This window comes from Platalea leucorodia (assembly GCF_965183815.1).
Source record: "Platalea leucorodia genome assembly, chromosome: 9".
Classification (NCBI taxonomy): domain Eukaryota; kingdom Metazoa; phylum Chordata; class Aves; order Pelecaniformes; family Threskiornithidae; genus Platalea; species Platalea leucorodia.
This window is the reverse complement of record NC_138831.1, coordinates 15,782,916-15,805,322: the sequence shown is the minus strand read 5'-3', so window position 1 is coordinate 15,805,322 and position 22,407 is coordinate 15,782,916. Positions and strand designations below refer to the sequence as shown.

At 39.7% G+C, this 22,407-nt stretch overlaps 1 protein-coding gene across 3 annotated transcripts; it reads right to left on the bottom strand.

Moving 5' to 3' along the window:
* Nucleotides 1–1,132: 1,132 nt before the first annotated feature.
* Nucleotides 1,133–22,343, bottom strand: IRAK2 (interleukin 1 receptor associated kinase 2). Of its 3 annotated transcripts, none has more exons than XM_082322732.1 (13): nt 20,019–20,196; nt 18,946–19,125; nt 12,573–12,743; nt 11,753–11,859; nt 10,109–10,303; nt 9,604–9,668; nt 9,014–9,128; nt 7,566–7,675; nt 6,982–7,177; nt 6,197–6,259; nt 4,928–5,128; nt 4,250–4,766; nt 1,133–3,851 (listed from the first exon to the last, which is right to left on the bottom strand). In XM_082322732.1, the coding sequence occupies exons 2-13, from the start codon at nt 19,076–19,078 to the stop codon at nt 3,733–3,735; spliced, it is 1,992 nt and encodes a 663-aa protein (XP_082178858.1). In that variant the 5' UTR covers nt 19,079–19,125; nt 20,019–20,196; the 3' UTR covers nt 1,133–3,732. The 3 variants fall into 3 exon arrangements, with proteins under 3 accessions (XP_082178858.1, XP_082178856.1, XP_082178857.1); XM_082322730.1 differs by lacking the exon at nt 20,019–20,196 and adding an exon at nt 21,009–22,343 and having other exon boundaries at nt 1,135–3,851; XM_082322731.1 differs by lacking the exon at nt 20,019–20,196 and adding an exon at nt 21,009–22,343 and having other exon boundaries at nt 1,135–3,851; nt 12,576–12,743.
* Between the last annotated feature and the right edge of the window lie 64 nt (nt 22,344–22,407).

Sequence of the window (22,407 nt, the reverse complement as noted above, 5' to 3'; positions counted from 1 at the left end):
CTGAAAGGCATCAGTTTGGGCAAGGGCGCTGTGCAGAACAGCACACAAAATACGAAACACACATTTGGTTGTATGCAGGCTGGTGCGTGGGGATGAGCATGTCCTCAGTGAGAACTGTTATTATGGACTTAGCTGTGCAGTCATGCCGTTTTCTCTTCTACTTGCTGCTTGCCTTTCCCAGCCTGTCAAACGCACCCTCCCACAGATGCAAACGCTGATTTTTCTGTGGGGCTCAGCAGCTCCTTTCTCCCTCTCTGATGAGCCTCTCACACAGCTCGGGATTAGGGTTACTCACCACTGCGTGAACACATGAGAAGTACACTACGAATACCTTAAGGGTTTCTAAAGAGTCAGCAGCTTTTCGTAGATAATACTGCAGTTGTTTTCTCTGAATGATAATATTCTGCTGTAGGAATTATATCTTGAAATACTTATTTGAATTTTTCCACTGCAGGTTCAAGTTGTCAAACCTAGAAAGATTCTACTTAATAATAATGTGTATAGATCAATGTCATGCGTGGTTGGGTTGTTCTTGTACACTCACTTTACTGGAATGCTTGAAGGTGTAGTCCAGTCTTTCAATTTATGGAAACTTACTATTTACCTTAACAACCGGCAGCAACTGTATAAGAAACAGCACCAGGAAACATGATTCATCAAATGTTAGGAAATGCATCTATTTCACTGTTGCCTGAAAAAAACCCAAAACCCTAGCACATGTTGGAAGCTGTATGTTTCATAGCATGGACATTTCATTTTTAGATACAAAAATCTTCTAGTACAAAGGATACATAAGATGCAGTCAATGGTTACACAGCAATTAGTAACCTCCAGAATGGTGTAATGCAGCTTTCCTCACACTCCACGTATTTAAATGCCTTCTTAGTTTTGCTAGTAGACATGATGCTTCCATGTCTGTATTTATTCACATTATTAAACATACAAGAAAAAATAACGTGTCAAAGAACTGATAATTCTTGCCATTAATCAACAATATAGGATGATGTTCAGCCTCTAGGTTTTAACAGCACCCTTGGGAGGTGCTGATCTCCAAATTAGTTTTACTTGCACAGTTCTGTAGTTCTATAACAACTATATTTTTTAACATTTATATTCTGTACCCTTATTCTGGTATTCATGGATAAAAAAACACAGAGTTGTCCTTCATTTTTGACAAAGAGCTACAATGTCCTAAGGATAAAGGATACTATAGATTGTGCATCTAAACAACAATAATTGTCAGTCATATCTCAGTAACCCTTGTAATTATTAATTTTAGAGTGAAATTTTTCTCTAAGGATGCCTCAAAGGAAAAAATCAGCTATTTAACAGTGAATGAAGACTGAATAAATGTGTTTGTACTAATAATTAGTAATGATTAAGTGTGTGCAGAGAGACCTTGAGCTGCTTCCCTACAAACACAAATTTACCTAAATATGGTGGATTGAGACACATTTTTCTGTGCCATAAATCATGAAAAAGCAGGCTATAAAGAAAGGATTTTTTTCTTTTTTTTTTTTTATTCACAAAGGTATTAGTAAATGGTAATGTATAAATTTGACAAGTTGAGATTAAAACATACGTTATACTGAATAGCCAAGTTATGTAACAGAGTACCATTATTGTAAGACTACACAGTGTCTTACATGTTACATTATATACTTACGTAACTCTACAAGACCATGTATGTCACCTCAGAATATTTTAAAACTGACATGGAACAAGTCAAAGGATAACAATTTCATTTTGTGGCTACAGGAGAACAAAACCTTTAAAGCTTTTTTGTGAAACAGAACTGTGTCTAAATTATATTCCTCAATGTACAATGTACTTAGGTTTTCCATTCAGCTCTGGGGTGTGTCTATGTGCATTTCTTCCTGGAGGAGACCGGAGGTATTTACCATGGATCTCCCAAAACACACCCATGAAAAACAATGAATATTAAATTTTCAGCACCATAAAGTATCTCAATTAAATCTCATGTAGAATTAAGCAGTTATTGACCAATCTGAATATACTCAATGTTTCTTATGTGAGTACCAATGTTTTCTTGGTTTGATTCTGGTAAAATAAAAAAACTGACACTGGCAAATATATAGACAGTATCCAAGGCACTTATAATTAAGGAATTTTACCAGTTTTTAGTGTAGAAATCAATTTGATAAATGTGTAGATGATTCTAATACTCAGGTCTTTAGTTAAAATACTTTTACTTGCTCATAATAGTACCTACAATGAACTGTACTGTACAAATACAGAAGATATGAGGCCTTACTCGGAGACCTTCAGGCAAAGCTAGGAAAACTATACCATTACACAATTCCAATTAAAAGAATTAGATATAAATGAATATTTTTTTAAAATATTCCCTGAACTCCATTGTGAATTTTAGCTCTTTCTGTACATCAGGCCCTATTACCTATGCTAAGGAGGCAGCAGTCACCTGTCTGTAAGCTGAGCTACATGTTCTGATAGTTCTTTTTGTTTATAATAAACCTGTATTTCCTTAGACTGCAGAAAAGTGGAATATGCTAACAATATTACAAATAATAAATAGTCATAAGAATAAAAGTGACACTTTCTTAAGGGGGCTTTCACTTGGTAATAAATATGACAGCATATCAGTTTCTATGTTTTTTCTTTTAAATGTGATCACTGAGGCTGACCCCAATGCTGCTAATGCTGGGTAAGCCAAGAGACACACAAAACAATTCCTCTCTGAGAATACGTAGTGAGCGTGGCACCATGAACAGGTCCACTTACTAGCTCGTCTTTCACCGATTCTTTAACCCATTGCCAAAATAAATATAACAAATCGAATTTTAAGTGACCTATAACAAAATTAAAGATATTTTAAATTAAAATCTTGTCCCTAATCCAAAATATACAACAGTTGCCATGTGAAACACAATGACAAACCTTAACAACATGTAAAGGACACTTTTAGAAAAAATTAACTTCCAGAAATACTCTTATGAAGTATTCAACACTGTCTTAGACCTCCTGACAGCAAAACTTAACTTAAAGGTTAGACTTCAAAGGGTGTCATATGTATATATGTAGTAGAGCAGCTCATAGAGTAGACTAACGTGGCTTAAATTGTTTACTTACAAGTATGTTCAGTGCAATTCAAATTGAGATCGAGTCACATCATAGAATACATCTGAGAACTTGCATAAAAATTCCTTTCTCTGGTAACGCAGTGTTTCTGAGTGTGTGGACTAACATAATACGGAATAGGATAGATTCGTTTCAAAGCTGAAACCTACTCCAATCTCTCTGAAGATTTCTGTCTGCTTGTACACAGTTGGATAACAATAATGGGTATTGCTAACTGGTTGCTGATCAGTGCTTGCCCTATAACTTCTAGGACTGTGTATTTTAATAAGACATACATTATATGTAGATGCTTTCTGAAATACACTGCAAAAGGATCATAAATTATTTTGGCAATTGTTTGTGTTTGCCATATCTTTTTGTATTGCAGATGAAAAGGAAGAAGGCATTTCTGTTTACAGAGTGGCATTGTGCTTTAATCTGCTTTAGAACAGATGTTTTCTGTTTCTTCTCAGTGTGATCGTTTTTGTTCTCTTCAGTCAGGGCTCAAGTTTCTGATCCAAATCTGCTACTTACTTAACCTTACATGAAAGGTACACTTTTACCATCTTTCTAATGAAGAGACAGTCCTTATTTCTTCTTCTGAGCTGGCCACTGCTAATAAATCCATCCAATTTATGATTCAAAAAGTTCAGAACTGTTTAATTTGTCTTCTTCATAGAGCAAAATATTTTCCATTAGCTTCTTTTTTTGATCGTTTATCTTTATTTTCCAAGATGTCTCTCTGGCTAATGCTGAAAAACAAAAAAGCCCAAATATTGAGAAAAAAAATCCATCTATTGTCTCAGGAATAATGATAATTTTAAATTAAAAAAACCCCGACAACCTAAACTGGCTTAATAAAAACATCTGATAGAAGAACAGAAAATATTTTGTAGATTTATTGGTAAAATCCTTATCAAGGAGAAAAGATTTCCTTTTGTGAGAAATGTGTTTAGAAGTAGGAAGAAGAACCTAAGCAATTTGGAATTTGGGAAAAGACAGTAATTTGTCCCTACTATTATAATCCTAGATCACTTTTACAAAGACTTCGGTTATCATAACAGGAGCATGGGCAGTTTTGCCAAAACAGCTTGAAGATCGTATGCTTTTGAATGTTCTGTGTGCACCCTTCAGATTTTTCTACATTTACCTTGTGAAGAACATGAAGAGTCAAGGTCTTCATTTTGTTGTTGCAAGGTGCTCTGTGCAGTAGACACCGCTTCCAAGACGTCATCACTTTTGGCACATGCCGCATTTCTTTCCTGGAGTCCATTTGCAGGTTTTTCCTGCTTGATCCTGTAAACAGAGGCTGCTGTATTTTCTGAATTGTTACAGCTGTTGCTAGATAGCTCATCTGTAGATTTTTCTGAAGGATTCCATATAAAACTGCTTGATTCATCTGATTCACAAGGGACCCTTGACATTTGACCGCAGTAAATGTCAGGTGACACAGCTCCTATTAAAGGTGTGCATGGATTGGCACTTGTCAGGATCACTGGCTGTGTGCTGTCCTCTTTATTCTCCCCTGCAGAAAGCACATCCATGCTGAGACTAGTTGTCTCATCATCCGTTTCTTCTGGAGTGTTCATGGAGAATCCAGAAGTGCTGCCTCCACAGATGTAATGCTCTCTAAATTTATTTTCAGCTATTTCCATAATTTCAAGCACCTGTTTTTAACAACAAAATCTGTGAATGCAGAATAATTCCTGTACGCCTGCTTACACACATTCTCCTATGTCAACACTCTCAAAAATAAGGCATGAATGCTGTAGCTTTAGACCTTGCTGTCAAGAAGACTAAAATCTTCGTCATGTATTTAAAATATTACCTCTGCTATGTTAGAATTCTTCTTTCTCAGACAAAGGCAGATGGCTGAGGCAAAATCAATAGCAACCTCTTCCAGCAAGTGTCCTGCTTTCCTGTCTAGATATTTACAGCATATTTCCTTGGCAGCTAGCTTTTCAAAATTTTTTACTTTGGAGTGTGAGCTTTCTTTCGCTATTTGAATTTCATCAGCAATCATATCTTTCTGTTCAAAGGAAAGAGAGACATTAGTGAAGGCAAAATTAACACAAACATTTATTTCTATCTGAATCACTGAGAATATGACTCTTGCCATATATTTGTTATTATTGCTCCTTAACCGCTCGTTTACAGACCTAAAAGCTTTAAGAATCTCTGTTCATGCAACTGACAGAAATGTTCGTTTTCACAGGAGGGAGAAAGTCAAAGTTTTTCTCTGCAGGTGTCTAATGTCAAATTCACTAAAGCAGACCCAGCTTTTCTAGGCTTATGCCCATTTATAGGAATGAAAATCAACAATGTATATAGCAGCATTCTTGCACAGGTGTTTTTAAACATTTGCTAAAGAAATCAGAAACCTAGGATCCTTTATTTTCTGAACCCATTTGAACATGGCTGAATTGCTTGGAAATAGTAAGTAAGAATACTATCGTTTTCCCCTCAAACGCTTCAACAAGATGGCAAATCAGAAAGAGCACATCCCATAGAAGGAATATAGGTGGAGTCTGTTTTCAGGACGATGGTGTTAATGGCATTCAGTGAGCCTGGCCAGTTCTAGTTGCTTGTGAAAGTAGTTTGTGTAGTTCTAATCACAGCTTGGGTAAATTGGCCAGGATATAAATTCCAGACACCAGTGCAATACATAAACACCTGATAAACATCATGATGAGCAACTGCAGTTACCACCTACCCAGGTTTCCCCATTCACCATTCAGTTTGGCTCATAACACCTCTTTCTGGCACATAGAAACCATGCAGCAGCATTTCAGCACAAAGCCTTGTCTCTTAAATAAGCATGTATTTAAACACCGATTATTCTGGAGTATCTCCTAATATAATCAGGCCAGCACTCATGAGTGTGGTATGTGAATGGGAATATATATTCTGCTTCTACCTAAAGCCAGGTAGGTTATTAATGTTAATGGGACCAGGATATGGCTTCTAAACATCCCTTCTTCAGGATGTGTACAGCAGATTGCAAATAACAACCTGTATTTATATAAAATGAAAATTCATTTTATGACAGCAACCCCATTCACTCGTGTTAGTATTCATTATGCCTGCTTTTTCTTACCAGATAAACAGGGTGTCTTCCTTCATCCAGTGGCTTAATCCCTGTCAGTATCTCTGCTAAGACCTAGAAAGTATATTTGGAAGATAAAACAATTTGTTCAGAAATAATTCTATTTTTAAAAGTGAGTTTTGTAACTAAAGACATATTGAACTGCCAGGGCATTTTGAAATTATATTTTTACTTCAGATAGCTTAACAATGCCAGATCTGGGCAATCTTTATGACACTTCAGATCTACCTCTGGGGCCCAGTCCAAATTTTGTAGTTAGATACAATAGATATCATTAAAACAAAGGATGAGAAGAGAGCCACTCTAAATCTAGATAAGAAATCACACTGAACAGAGTAACTTCCTGTTTAAATGGAAACACCTGGAGACAGGTGAGGTCATAGACTATCAATTAGTTTAGTTGAAATTCCAAATTAACAGGTGATGTTTGTAGCAGTTCACAGGGCAAATCTGCAAGAATTGTGAGAACCTGACTGCGGTTTTTCTGCTACTCTTTTTTTTTTTTTTTTTAAAAACTATCAGCAGAGTAATATTTTTTTTGCAACAAGAAACAATTTTGTTTCTGTTGTTCAAAAGATTCACCTAATTTTGCCACAAACTGAAGTATATATGGAGTATGAACATAGTTAAAAACAGGATTTCAACACATTATATAGTCAGCAACTACGACATGAAATTGCTGGCAAAACAACTATATGAGGCACATGCTCTTATATCCAATTTCCTGTCTAGAAGCACCAAAGAATGCAACTGAACATGGGAAAAAGGCAACATACCACACCACAGCCGAATATATCAACTTTTTCTGTTAACTGCCCATGTCTGATAAAATCTTCTGGCAGATAAGTAAGGGAAGCTTGTAGGACTTTGGTTTTCATCATAGCATATTCTGATTTTTTATCAACACAGCACAATCGCAGACCTGAATGTCCAAGCTTTGGTGTAAAGTTTTCATCTAACAAGACGTTTGAGCTGTGATAAAGAAAGACAAATAACAATATTGGTCAAGTAATTACTTTAAATTGACGTAAAGAATTACAGTTTTACACTTTTAAAATTAAGTGCTGAAAGTTTCCAGCGTTTGGCCTGCTGTGTATGAATGAAAGGATAAAGAATGGTAGAAAGTGAGAGGGGGAAGAACAAGCACTCCAAAAATTACTACAAAAGAATATACCCATCATTTAGAAAAGATTAAACATAAAACGGTAAACACCCTACAGAACAAGACATAGCAAAAAGATACTGCAAATTACAAAATTTAAAAAGATTTAAAAGTTGCATAAGCTTTCAGCCATTGTTGTTAAAGAAATCCTGGAATTAACAGGTGACCAAGGAAGTGCTGATAGGCCAAACCCCTCACCTTTTGATATTCCCATGAAGAATTCCAAAATTATGTAAATACTCTACAGCTCGGATGAGTCCTATAGAAATGTTAATTCGCATCTCCCAGGTCAGTGGAGCAGAATCATCCTGCAAGGAAGTGAGGAAAAAATTGGTATTTTATAGAATAAAAAACTGTAAGACATTAGCAGTTTTGAAAACCAAAGACTGAGTTTTAGTCCCAATCAAAACTCCTGCTGACCTAAATCAAAGTTTGATCCAAGGCAGAAACTGATGATTTCTAGGCCAACTGAGGAACCTATTCTTCTATATTGTGCTGCACATTTTGCCTGCCTTAGGACACAGTGAGATAAGGATACAGCAAGGATCATGCTTGTCCAAACCATCAAGTACTGGCCATTATTGAGACATAGCGCTGGTTTCAATGGATTGCTTTTCTGATGTTTCTTTGCCCTATGATCTCCTCTGCAAATGCTCTTTTAGTAGGCGTGAACATTTCAAAGTGTTCCCTCTTAAGCCCTTGTAAAACTTCATAGCACATTATGCCAATGAATACGATGATGGATTCTACAGAAACGTATTCCCAAATCCAATGAAATATTACAATATGAATAGACGCATGTCCTGGTTTCAGCTGGGATAGAGTTAATTTTCTTCTGAGTAGCTGGTATAGTGCTGTGTTTTGGGTTTAGGATGAGAACGTGTTGATAACACACTGATGTTTTGGGTCTTGCTAAGTAGTGCTAAGTAGTTTCTAAGTAGTGCTTACACTGGTCAAGGACTTTTCAGCTTCCCGTGCTCTGCCAGGTGCACAAGAAGCTGGCAGGGGGCACAGCCAGGGGGGCTGACCCAGACTGGCCAAAGGGCTATGCCAATACCATATGACATCATGCTCAGTATATAAACTAGGGGAGTTGGCCGGGGGGCAGTGATTGCTGCTCGGGGACGTGCTGGGCATTGGTCAGTGGGTGGTGAGCAATTCTACAATATATTACTTGCTTTGTGTATTATTATTAATGTTTATTATTATTATTACTACTACTATTACTACTATTTTATTTTACTTCAATTATTAAACTGTTCTTATCTCAACCCATGAGTATTCTCCCTTTTACCCTTCCGATTCTCTCCCCCATCCCACCGGTGGCGAGGGAGTGAGCGAGCGGCTGTATGGTGCTTAGTTGCTGGCTGCAGTTAAACCATGACAGCACATTTTGCAGATTCCTTATTACTTTAAAAATCTAAAGGCTGCACAGCAGAAACTTCCTGTTGACCTGATCTGCTTTGCAGTAGAACGACTGGGAAAGAGCTGCAGCTTTTCTAGTACTTGCAGTCAAGATATTTGGGCACTTGGTTTTTTTTTTTTGGCTGTTTCTCAGAATTCAAAGAGATATAATTGCTTTTCATACAATAACAGGACAGGACTTGTAGTCACAGACACATCATAGACCCAGATTATTTGCTTACTTGACACTGAAGTTTGTTTTGTAGCGATCCGTTAGGCAGGTATGGATATATCAGACAGTGCAATCCAGTTTCTACTGAGAAACCCAGCAGCTGCAAAATGTTGACATGACAACACCTGCAGGCACAGATCAACAATGATTTGCAAATGAACTAAGAGCAACACAGAAAAATACATTCCTGAGCTGGAATAAATTCCTAAATTCAAGGCAACTGTGAATTGTATTCTGCAGCTGGAGGCACAGAATGGCCCTGAGCAGGACTGCAGAAGGCTGGGTAACCTAGCAGCAGAGAGGGATCGTTATAGCGCAGCCCCATTCTGGGCAAGCAGGAGGGATACAAAGCTCCAGAAGGCACCGCTTCCTCACCATCTCCAGGACTGGCAGAGCGGCTGCGTTTGCTCAGCAGGGACCTGCAGCATCACCGGGAGGCATGCTGTTTCCCCAGGGCTTCTGCAGAGGCAGTGCATAACCCCACTGTCCCCAGAACAGCACAGCGCCCAGGAGACAGAGGCAGCAGTCTTAAACTAAACACGTGGGCAACAGGCCACATGCAGGAATCGCACAGGCTGCATCTGAAAGCCAACCGCTTACCGAAAGCAAATCTGTACTTCTGTGTGAAAGAATCTTTGGGTGGAATTTGGGCTTGTGCATTCCATCTGAAAAGTGGAAACATGCAACAGAATGTCAATAGTAATTATTAAGATGTTGCATTTATACAGATCTTTTAGTCTCTAGATGACAAGCTACTTTAGAAAATAGGCAAGTATCACTGATGGCAACTTTGTGTCAAAGGCAACAATTAATTGAAAATTAGAAAAAAAACAGTGTAAATACACCTCTGATCCAATCATCAATGCAGGTAGCTACGTTGCAGGCTACTACCATGGACAGAGTTAATAAAACAACTCACATGAGTAAGTATCTCTCATATGTGTTGCTGAATCTAGGTTTACTTACTTTACATCATTTCCTTTTTACCTCTCCTCTTGTGTAGCCGTTCTGATTCCTTGCCCATACAATATTAAACAACTGCTAATGTTCAAGAGATACTAATAACATACCCCCTTCAAAGAAAAAGAAAAGGTGGAGTACTTGCCTCTTTCAGTCTTTTGATGATATATACTATGTTGTTCCTCTGACCTTTGTAGACATCTGCAAAAGTACCTTCACAAATTCGGCTCTTGTCACTGAAACCATTTGTGGCATTAGTAACTTCCCTCTGGGTCCACAAAAGACTCCCGCTGGGGAGATCACTCATTGTCTCTTGCTGAGGAGTAGAAGAGCTGCAAGGCTACACATTTGTAGAAGAAACAAGTTTATCTCATGAAAATTCATATGCTTTTTCCTTCTTTCAGCTGTCATATTTTCTTTTCCATGATTTAAGCAATCACTGTGATTGTTGAAAGGAACCGCGAAAGGTACTGTGCAATGACTCATTAGGGTTTCCCTTTGTAATACCTGTCTTGATGTGTTTTGCTGATTTAAAAATTTTGCATAGTAGAAGAGACTTGAAAGCAGGTGCCAATTTGCATTTCCACCTTTCCCAGAAAACAGACCTAGTTTTGTTTAAAAGTCCATATATTTATTTGAAGTGATGTTAGTTTAAGTTACAAAAATGTTAATCTGTATGGCTGGGGCATATATTAAGAAACAGTTGGATCAGAAAGTACGGTCTCTCATAATCTATTGGGTAAGAACTTCACATCTACTTCTGAAGCGTCTGGTGTCAGTTGCACAGTAATTTGTGGCTTCCAGTGTGGCAAGTCCTAATGCCAATTGTTATTGCATTTCCACTGTAGCCTAATCACGCAGCTTTCACAACCTTCATGTGCTCCAGACTTGAGAAAACAAAACATTAACTCCCTCTCAAGAAACTCTGAAACTACTGCATTCTTTGTAGCAATCTTCTCTCCCAGCTGGTACTCTTGAACCATGTTATTTTGGAAGAGTTTAAATTCTTAAACCACAATCTTCTTTAAAAAAACTCGAACACAATAAACCAAAGAAAACAGGCCAAGACAGAACCATGATGGGACCAGGGTGTGCATGTGGATCTGGGAAACACTCTAAGAACTCACAGGACAGATCTAGCTAGAGTGTCTTAAAGACAAGAGAGCTATAGGGAGGTAGGAACAGGAGACTGTGTGCTGAAATCATTAGGAACATGAGAAAAACTTTTCACAGTGAGACAGTTAAGCACTGGAACAGGGGCTTAGAGAGGTGATGGAACCTCCATCCTTGGAGATTTTCAGTCGTCACTACACAAGGCTCTGGGCAACCTGACTTAAATTTGATACTAGCCCAGTTTTGAGCAGAAACCACATTTTAAGTATAAAATTAAACTAAAAGAAGTATGCCATTCTGACTAGTCAGTGGTACATATTGCACTGTCCTATGATCACACCAGAAATGTTAAGTCCTCTGTAAAATCTATACTTGAAATATCTTCAAAATTAATTGCTTTTTGTGGGCATGTTATCCATGCTGAGCTATGCAGTATGCAATATTGTTAATTTTTTCCCTCACTGGTCCTCCACTGGCAAAAAAAGTGATGTAAACTGTAAGTAATCTAACTGAAGCATTAGTATTCTATTCAGTCCAAACAAATTGTAATCAAGCCCCACTTTTTCACTAGATTTATATTTTATACAAGTAGAGGGATAAACTTTAATTGAAAAAACACAGAATGTCATAAAGACAATTTTAATTGTTGTAATCAATGAGTACTACAGGGCTTTACCTTCACACTTGATGGAACAGGACAATTTGACTGTAAGGATTTCAAAAGGTCTCTTGGGGGAGGTGGTGGAGAAGGGAGCGAATACAAGGCTCCTTCAGAAACAGCACCTGAAATTGAAATAACAGCATTGAAAATATACCTTATTTTTCTAATTCCACAGCCTGTGACTAATTATAAAGGCCTGGGGTATTTTGTTGAATTTCCTGAACAAAAATAATCTGTGAGAAGCTGCCAAAATGTGAACTACTGTGTGAAGATATGGAGCTGTTTTCATGGTTCCTCTTTGCAAGATAACTACGCAGATGTCTCCGGTCTTGGCTCAGGGACATAGAGCTCCCTACGTCCATACTGTCGGTCAGATGCTTTCCTCAGTATGTCCTGTGATTCTGCTCCCTCCCTTTCCCAGGCAGAGGGGCCTGCTGACCTGTGCATGGCTGTCTTCTGGCCTGGATTTATTTTGCATGGAGAGAAGGACATGGAGCAGGAAAAGTATGCACTGATCTAGTCTTAGCATGGAGCCAGGATGGGACCAGGGTGTTCACAGAGACCTGGGAAACGTCTTGAGATCCCACAGGATAGATACAGCCAGCATCTCTCAAGGCCAAGAGAGCTACAGGAAGGAGGAACAGGAGGCTGTGTGCTAAAGTTAGGAATAAACAGCTCAGGAGACAACAGTGCTAGGAAAAAGGCAAATATTCAAATGTGACCATTTTGAAGAGCAATCTATTAATTATACTATACTGAAAGCGAATGGGAAGCAGTCTTGTCTATATGGTCATTTCAATGTTAGAGCAAATTCAGAATCGATTACTTTACTTACTACCTGCTGGTAATACTCCCAGATGCGAAGAGTCTGGTGATGGCAACAGACTTATCTCATTTTCTCTCTCTCTATTTTTGTTTTCTGTGGGAGTTAAAGATATGTTCTCCTGTTTAGGTGGCTCTACCAGCTCTTCTTTTTCAGAGTTGGTAATATTAGAGGCTGATGTCCCTTCAAAAGAGAACAAAGGAAATATAAAGATTACCAGGGAAAATAGAGTCTGACTTCAATTAGTTATCAGGAAATAATCCTAGTCAGGAAAACAGGCTGTAAATTAACATGAACATTAAAATGAACATTCAAGCAATTTTTTGTTAAATTGCTGGAATACTATTGGTATTTAAATTCAGACCATATTAATGACATTAACTACTACTGAAAATTAATAAGAAGTGATAGCTTCAAACAAATACCAGTGATGACTATGCAAAAGATATACAGTCTCTTATGATAACAAATTAGCAATAACAGTGTATTTATTTTGTCATTTTCTATATAGCACCCTTCAGCCAGTGATCTCAAATCACAAATATCTCCCAGCCTAAAGAAGGCATCTAGTTCTTTTTTAATTGTCATGGGACTGAGAGGAAGTTTGACAGAATTGTGCTGGTTTTAGTCAGTTAAATATTTTAGGACTATTTTCAATTGTATGGTTTTAGCGTCATGACCATGCTCATTCTCAGAAAACACTTTCCTATATAGAACTATTTGCAATAAAGAATCATACTTTTACTTATGAACAGTAAGAAACAAACTGGAGACAATCTAGGGGAAACATAAAAATGGTCAAAGGTCAAGACTTACTGATATATAAGGAAAAATTAAAGGCCAAATTATTGATTCACTACAGCTCTAAAATATCCTATGTTGTATACAGCTTGGCAAAATCTCAGAATCAGGCTGAAAAAGCAACTTGAAGTCTGGTTAAAAGAAGTACAAAGATGCTTTCAGCATACAGGGACTTGGAAAGTATGTACATCTTAGAAGGAATTACTAAAGTTAGATTAGGCTACAGTTAGGATGGGGAAAAAATATTCAAGATACTGTGATATACAAGGCTGTCAAAATCTCCTGAAGAAGCAGCTGAATTCTTATCCATGAATGCGTTTAAAACTGAGGTTGAAAAAGAGCTTGGTAAGGCCCGGTCTGCACTGGGGGTGACATAAGGACTTTCTACTGCCTGGTAACAACATTTTCCTGGTTGTAGTTCTAAACTTTTGTTTCTACCTGGCACCTCTTATCAGCAATACATTTAGCATTTTCTTAAAAATAAAAAATAATGTTTTATTTTTATATAAAAGAAAATAAGCATGAGTATTAACACAAGGGGTTTTTGTCACGCTGTTTTATCAACTTTGTATCTTAAGCATGGTGGTGATCTTGGAATCAAAAGCCACAGGCCTCTGTTTGCATTTCAAATCGGATAATAGCTTTTTGTTCTTTTTTTTTGTACAAAGAACGCATTGGGAGCATCTGAAACAAGCAGGAAGCGGTATGTTTTGTTTATAATCTGTGCTCCTTATAATAAACCACGATTCAGTAGAACTGTTTAAGAGAAGACAAGCTATGACAGTTTCAGTGTACTAAGGTTTGAAGAGTAGGAGTATATGAAAAGCAATAATGGTAGAAGTGGGCATGTTCATGTTAGGCAAGTTTTTCCTTTGACCTCTGTTTGGGGTTTGTATCCACTTTCTTCAATGTCACCCCTGAATGCAGGTTTGAATGAAACTAGGTCTTAAAATTAAAACTCAGAAAAATCAGGCATGTTTCTTTATTACTGTGTCAGAATGCTATGAAATCCCAAATTTTACGGGTTTTTGAAATCAACTATAGAACAGTTTGCAGGCCTTTAGTCAAAACTGACAGTCCTTGTATTCTGCAGTTGTTGGCTTTTCCCTCCTGTACTTTAACCTAGAAGTCTCTAAAATTAGAACCACTTCCCTCTTTCAACCTATTTTTCAGGGGGTTTCATGAATTTTGCAACTTCCTGCACATCAGACAAACAGGTCACTACTGAAGCTCAAGAACTGACATAAGAAAAAAATTATTATTATGGACATTCAGAAGTGGGACTAGAGTAGCGCAAGAAATTGTTGAAGGGAGATAGAACTCTCCTGGAAGTAATCTGCCAGCAAAACATCTACCTGTGTGTTGTGTCTGATCCCTTTAAGTCAGAATGAATAGAATTATGGTGATGTAAGGACCACTTAGTTTTTTAAAGCGCCCAATAGAACAAGCAATGTATTCTCCATATCTGCGCAAGGGGAATCACCTGAGTAAGCATATTCAGACATAGATAAAAAAGCAGAAATAGAGGGTAAAGACTTCAAAGATTTGTCTAAACCTAAAAAGATCCTGCTAGAAATCACTTCTGCTTATGATTAAGCATACAGTGGAATGCCTGTATTGGGTTAATTCGAGAAAAAATTAACTACTTCCACATGGCCGAACAACAAAATAATCCAGACTTTCTGCCACTTAAATAAATATGAAATTTTGCTATGGACTTCAATATAAAAGACACCTATAAGAAGTTTTTTAAAAAGATCATTTCATTGCAGTTTTCCAATTTATTGCATTTGAATTGATCTGGGGCAAAAATTAATATTGATCATCCAGAAGCATAAATAAGAATTGATCACTCCACAGGATTTGTCTCTTCCATCCTCTTTCAAACTCTCTTTATCTAGCCTTCTGTCCTGGTTTCAGCTGGGATAGAGTCAATTTTCTTCCTAGTAGCTGGTATAGTGCTGTGTTTTGGATTTAGCATGAGAATAATGTTGATCATGAGAATGTTGGGCGTCAGTCAGCAGGTGGTGAGCAATTGCATCATGCATCACTTGCTTTGTATATTCTTTTATCATTAATATTATTTTGTCTTCCTTTGGTGTCCTATTAAACTGTCTTTTATCTCAACCCACAGGTTTTACTTTTTTTTTCCCCAGTTCTCTCCCCCATCCCACTGGGGTGGGGGAGGAGGGTGAGCGAGCAGCTGTGTGGTGCTTAGTTGCTGACTGGGGTTAAACCATGACAGTCCCCAGAACAGGGGAAGATGGAGGAAGGTGTCTCCCCCATAGGCTGGCTCTCCAAGGAGAAAAAGTAAGAAGTGTAATTCGTTGGCCAGTTTGGGTCAGCTGTCAGGTATGTTAGGTCTATTACATCAGTTCAGTGTCTTAATGAGCTGAATTCAGTATGTCCATTTCTTGCCATGATCTCTTAATATTTACTTTCCCTATTTACTATCTAGCCTGCAGAAATCATTATAAAGAGCCCTGTTTACTTGCATCAGCCAACTACAATTTTTAGAAACCAAGTTTTTTCTTAGAAATCACAAAGTGTACTCCTCCAGCCTGGAGGAAGTTGATTGGGTTTTATTTTTAACAGGGGGAAAAACCTCAGTTTTTCCAGCTTGTAGCAAGGGAAGTCCAAAAAGTCTCAGAAATGTTTTTGAGAAAGCTCAAAAAAAGAAAAAAAAAGTAAATCACAGAAGCACGAGAGAGAGCAGGTAATCCCCTCTTGCAGTCAGGTGCATATTGCGCAAGCTACAGTGATCCTGACATACCACTTAAAAGCAAACCAGTCAGACAAACAGAAGGGTGATGAATGTTTCTGTGCGGTGATGATGATTATTTTCATCTGTGTTGTATCTTTATTTTTAATGGCGATGTTGCTGGAAGCTGCTCTTGGATTGGAATCCTGATTCTTTGCATTCTACATGATCAGAGAGATCCAGGGGGTCGTTTTACTGAAGGTGCTATACATCAGATTGAATCCAACAATGTTGTGGTTTGCAAGCAATAGCTCTCTGAAATTAAATACATGAAGCTTCTCTTAGAATGATTCACCACTGCAATGTGCTGAACTAATCTCAGTTTGAAATCTACTCATGGTCTTGTTCTAAAGGCCTGCAAGAAAAGAGAAAACCCTCTATCTTGGGGTGAAAGCAGCAGCATCTCAGTTGTTACAACAAATAATTTTTCTAAGCTCTTTGAACTCAGCTTTTGCAAAAATGGCAAAATTAACCCACATGGGAAAGAAAAGGTATCATAATTAACTGAACAAATCCAGTCTTTTCCATGACAGATAAAAATTATGTTGAAAATTGTTGCTGCTATTATGTAGTGGTAAAAACATTCAGTAATTTTTGAATGATTTTTTTTTTTTTAATTAAATCACAATGTGTAAAATGGGATTACAGAAATGTCAATGAACTCTGTAAAGGAATACACTGAAATAAGCCAGCTGTAAACAAAGGTGGGCCCCAGAACGCGCTCTGACAGGGAAGGAAGGCAAGGACTGTAACTAATTAGAGTTTAAGGTGTGGTAGGTTATACTGTGTTATATAAGAGCACCCAGAAACTCTTTATGGACTACGAATCAACTGTGTTAAGTACTGAACAGGCACAGAGCGAAAGTGTCATCACATCATGGAAGTCACCCTCTACTCCAGAGTATCCATAAAAATACCATTATTGGGGAGCGAGGCTTATTGCATTGGTGATATCTAGATCACATTTATTCAATGTATAAATTTAAAAAAAAAAAAAAAAAAGCTTTTGTTTTCAATCCTGTCCACCCACAGACTGGACCCTCAAAGTCACAGTCACTGTGACTAAATTAACAATTGGATTACTGATATACAAATTGAAACAGATTCGAATTCACTTTCCCGTAGCTTGCTTTGCTTTGCTGAGGAATGCAGAGTAAGAATTGTTACAGTCTCCTAAGCTGAATGCTGTGACTGGATTCAGTCAGAAAGTGGATCTGCTGAATCAAAAGGCTGCATATGGGTGATGCCAAAATCAGTTATATTAACCGAGCAATGCTCTCGTTAGGGTCTGTGGTTATTGTGTTTGATGTACTAAGACAGAATTTGCTTGAAGGTTGCTTGTCCTGTGGTACTTAATATTCCTTTTTTTAAAAAAAGAAAATAGAAATTTAGAATACCAGTGTTAAAGATTTTTTTCTGCCATACCAAAATGAAGGTTAAAAGTCACGCTAATGCCAGGAAACTACAGAGAAACAGCAGTGCTACACAAAGAAATGCTGTGGCAAGAAACCCATGATGCATTATTGGACTTCCCACTAGAAATGCCTCTAGCTGCTGCGCGGCGAATGCCAGCGGCACCTCTGACGGCTGGCGGCCCTGCCCTGTGGAGGCAGGCTGCTGTTGTGCAACGGCCGCTCGTGATGTAACTCAAAACCACCCGTGTCACCGACAGTTTCCCTGACACAGAATGCGAGAAGCAGATGGTGCTCCTGCACGTTTTCCACCTGTGGAAGCATACGCCCTCGTAAGCTTTGAGCGTTTCCCATATGCACCTGGACAGTACTTCTCTAAGCATTTTTTGCCACGTAACAAAAATCTGTAATTTTTCTTTCTAGTAATTCTCTATGGGGAAATGGCAAAATTCATACAAACATCTGATTTCCAGAAAGTGTGAAAAGGGCACTCCCAACTTTTTGGGGCAACTCAATACAGAAAGACACTATGTTGTCCAGGGGTCAACAGATTTCGTGGTAGAACTGGATTGAGGTACAATTTGGCTTACAAGACTGGACAGCTGCAATTTAAACATAATTTTCAATGGAGAAAATTGGAAAGGAAAATTATATTTAAGTGTTGTGATTTCTATAAGACAACTATTTACCTTAACTAGACACACTGAGTTCAAACTGTAATCATCCTACCTCAAAAAGACAAATCTGAAATAGAGCAAACTGGGGATAGGTGAGAAGAATTACATGCAAAGAGTTAGAAAAGACTACAGTTGCTTAATTTATGGAGGGATCGAGGAGAACATTATGATAGGAATAGAGAAAATATGAAGTGGGATAAAGAAATAGTAATGTAGTTAGTCGATAAACCATTTCTCTTTTTCATAACCTTTTTCTTATGGTGCGGGAAAGCAGGCTGCATAGCCAAGTGATTATATGTTTTTCTGCTCTGAGTTTGTTGACAATTAGAGTATAATGACAACATTTCACAGAGAAACAAGAATGTATGAAAAATTAAAACATTCATAATTAAGCTCTGTTTTGAAACCCTGCCTGGTGCATGAAAGTACCACCCCTGGTTCAGACCACAGACAATCTCTCTTCAGCACCTCTCGGAGCATCTAAGATGGCCACTACAAAGGTGGGATGACGAACTAGAGGGACGTGTGATTCCTCCTCTATGTCACCTCTTCCTTTCCCGCCACAAATTTTATTTGAGAGCAGAAAATCAGAATCAGTGGAGAAATTTTAGAATTTGAGCATGAGACTCCCAGCAAAAAGTTTCTTCAGCTAGCAAGACAGATTTACTGGATTGGGTCTAGGCGCTCTGAGAAGCAGCACAGACTCCCTGTGGGAGGAAGGGGCAGCTACTCACAGTCCAGAATGACTTGGGCCGCTCGGTAGAGCTGCAGTGCTTGCAGCAGGTCCAGGAGCTGCTGCACTGTCGCCAGCCTCACTCCCCACCACCACATGAGCTCTCTTGTTATGCTGATCCCCGTCTTCTCCATGCACTTGATTTTCCGTAGCTCTGTTTGATCAGTTATCACGTACGAGGCTAGTGGGAGACAACGGATATTTCTGTTTAAAAATTAGAAAAACCAAGCAAGTGCAAGCAGGGAAAGCTAAGGTGCAAGACACACTTTGCTTTTTCATTTACATGCTTTTAAAAGGAAGGATCACAATAAACTAGCTATGTGGACATAAAGAAAATTCAGTTCCCAAAGTAAGATATGCCTTTTATTCCTTTGACTATTCTGGAAAAAAATGTTGTTATATCAGAGACCCAAAAAATAAACCCCAGTCACACTTTTCAGCATATTTTCCCCATAATCTTCCTTCACCTTAATACTTTGTACCAAAATAAGTTCAGATTAAATTCCTGGTGTGATTCTCCCAAAATAGGTAACTGAAGTCAGTGCTGAGACTGCACTCCCGCCTACATTACTGAATACCAATATTATGGTAAGCCAAATAGTAACTGAATCATCTGGGTGTTATTTACAGTCAGATAAAGCTATCGGTGAAATACAGCTATTTTTAAAAGCAGGAGATACCGTGCTAAAGCTGACCCTACATCATTTGTCCCGTGTCGCGAATGCACGCAGCAGGCTGGTTACCCCTTCTGTACTCGTCTCGGCTCCCTTACCAACATGCAACCCACCTCCCCTTGTTTAGCTCCCGCGAAATCCGATGCGCCTGGCCACAGCGCAAGCGTTAGAGTTGCAGCCATGGGCTGGAGGAGGGCGAGGAACGAGAACGCTAGCACAACACAGGTGTCTAAGTATGCCCCTGCGTTTGGGATGGGGCTATGCCACAGCTTCCCCACCCGTCAGCGCCTGCCTGAGGGCAGCAAGAGGCTTTGCCTGCCCTGGGGACGGAGGGCAGAGGGTCTGGGGAGCGAAGCCAGGATGAACTGTGCTGAAGCAGCGGTTTGTGACACATGGTTACCTTGTCACTCTGGCCTGGGATTTTGTGTAAATTCAGCTGTGCTCATCTGTGGTCTCTGGGGGCTGGTGGAGATAGCCACCGAAGGTGCCGGTCTGACTCAGCCCCTCTCAGCTCACCTACACCTGATGTGCTCCTTGCTTAGCCTGAAGGAGAGAGGCTTGGGGGCCAGGGAATGGAAACCGTGTGCGGAAACAAAGATTTCTGACTTCACACCTCAGCTGGCTTTACAAGAACATTAGACATACAGTTTTATGCATCTGAAGAGAGCAGAGATGAATCCCACCCTAGGTCAGCAAGTTTAGCTGGGGTAAGAGTTTACTCAGCAGAGTTAGTGAAGTCTTGAATGAAATTAAACCATGTTAAATAAAGGAAGGTAGGCCAACTAAGAAAAGATTCAGGTTAGAATTGTTTGGACTGGGATACAGAAGAAGAATAAAAAACTCAGGGACTGCATTTTCTATACTTATTAACTGGACATGGTCAGGACCGAGAAAAATAGGGGCAGTAAGTACGAGGGAATATACATGAAGCGAAGGAAGAAAGAAAAAAATAGAACATCTAAGCACATGTGAGGGACGTTGTGAAAACAGGCAAGCAGCGAGAAGTAGCAGAAGATAAAGCGCGAACAGAGAGGGAGTGCGAAAGATAGCAGAGAGCGAGGGGAGGGAGCCAGGCTGCCCAGGAGAAGCCAAGGGAACTCAGAAGTCTGGAATTCCACCTATTAATCAGAGGTTTCGCTTGATCCTTGACCGTGAAAAAAGATTGTCGCACGGGAATTCCCTGTCTACAGGATGTACTCCTCTGAGCGCTGGGGAATGACTTGGCTGGAGGCCCTGCGTGGGGACGGCTGCGTACCTCGCCCCAACCTTGCGCCCTTTGACCACATGTCCTAAACGCGCTGCCGCTCCGTGCGCCCCCATCGCCGCCCCGTCCGGCTCGGGGAGCGCCAGCCCTGCTGCCAGCCCACCTGCCCCACCATCGCCCTCTCACCGAATCGCATCCAGTCGTAGTCACTCAGGCAGTCCATCTTCTGGCAGAAATCCTCCAGCACCCAGGCAGGCATGCTGTGAATGTACAGAGCTGCGGGGGAGCCCCCTTTCAGGGCCAGGTGCGGCTGCTGCAGGGTCATCATGTCGCAGTCCCGCTCCGGAGAGTCCTTTGTCCCCGCTGCGGCCATCAGCAGCGGCTACGCATGGTGCACGCCTAGGGCAGGGACTATGGCTACAAGCAGTGACGCTCACCAGTCTCTGCTTCCTCTGCGCGCTGTGGAGGGTTGATTTTCTCGAAAAGCTTCCTCTTCTCAAAGGGGCTGGCCTTGGCAGCCTGTCCCCACCCCGGCCTGACTTGCTCTTTGCTGGGGGAAGAGCCGAGTGTTTCTTGGCAGGGTCAGACCACACTCCACTGCTTCCTGCTCGGGCTGACGTCAGGCCCGGGCCCCAAAGGCAAAGCACATTTTCCTTTTCATGAGCGCTTATTGCTCCAGCCTGGTTGCCAAATTACAAGTTTCACGTGATGGAGGTGAAAGATGCTTTACTGCACGTTACGCACAGCTGGCACTGCCCACAGGCTGTGCAACAGCTGCTCACAGACAAAGCGAGATGTGTGCGGGTCAGGAGCGGTGCCCAGCAGAGCTGGCTTGCCTGCTCAGCCCAGACTTTGGCCGTGTCTCCGGGGCAGTCAGCAAGTGGTTTAGTCACCCGTATGGGTGTCTGTGTGGTCACCCATAGGGGGGTGTGCGGGTATGTATGCATGGCGGTGTGTGTCTGTGTGTGTGTGTATTTTTTTTTTTTCAAATGTGGGTCCCCCTAAGAGCTACACCAACCATGCTCCCCACTGTGTTGGGTGCTTTGCAACTGGGAATTGAGAATGTTTCAAAGATCTCACAAGATCTAAGAAAGAAATGTGTACCAACAGAGAGGGCAGTAATAAGCACCACCAGCTAATACTGAGCAGTGATCCTGCTGCCAGTCTGACTGTTGCCAGGATTTTACAATCATTGCAGCATATAGGATTTCACTTATTATATGTAGTATAGTAGCAGATGCAGGGAGTGAGAAGTAAAAACCATCAAAAGTGGTCATATGGCCAGGTCTCGCTAATCAAGGATTAGGTTTAAAATACATTCTTAAAGTCAACAATTTTTCTAAATGTTTTTTTTTTTCTTTTCTTGTATTTAATCTGCTTTTGATAAACATTTCTAATTAATTAATTTTCCAGTGTACATGCTACAAATACAAATTCTGGCAAAACGATCTACTTGGAGAGCCTTATAGCTGTACCTCTGCCATCATGGGACAGTTTGTAATACATAATTGTAACCCATTCCTCTTTCTGTTCATATTTAGCCCTAGGTCCTTTGTATTAATTGCAAATAGCAACATTGTGGCAA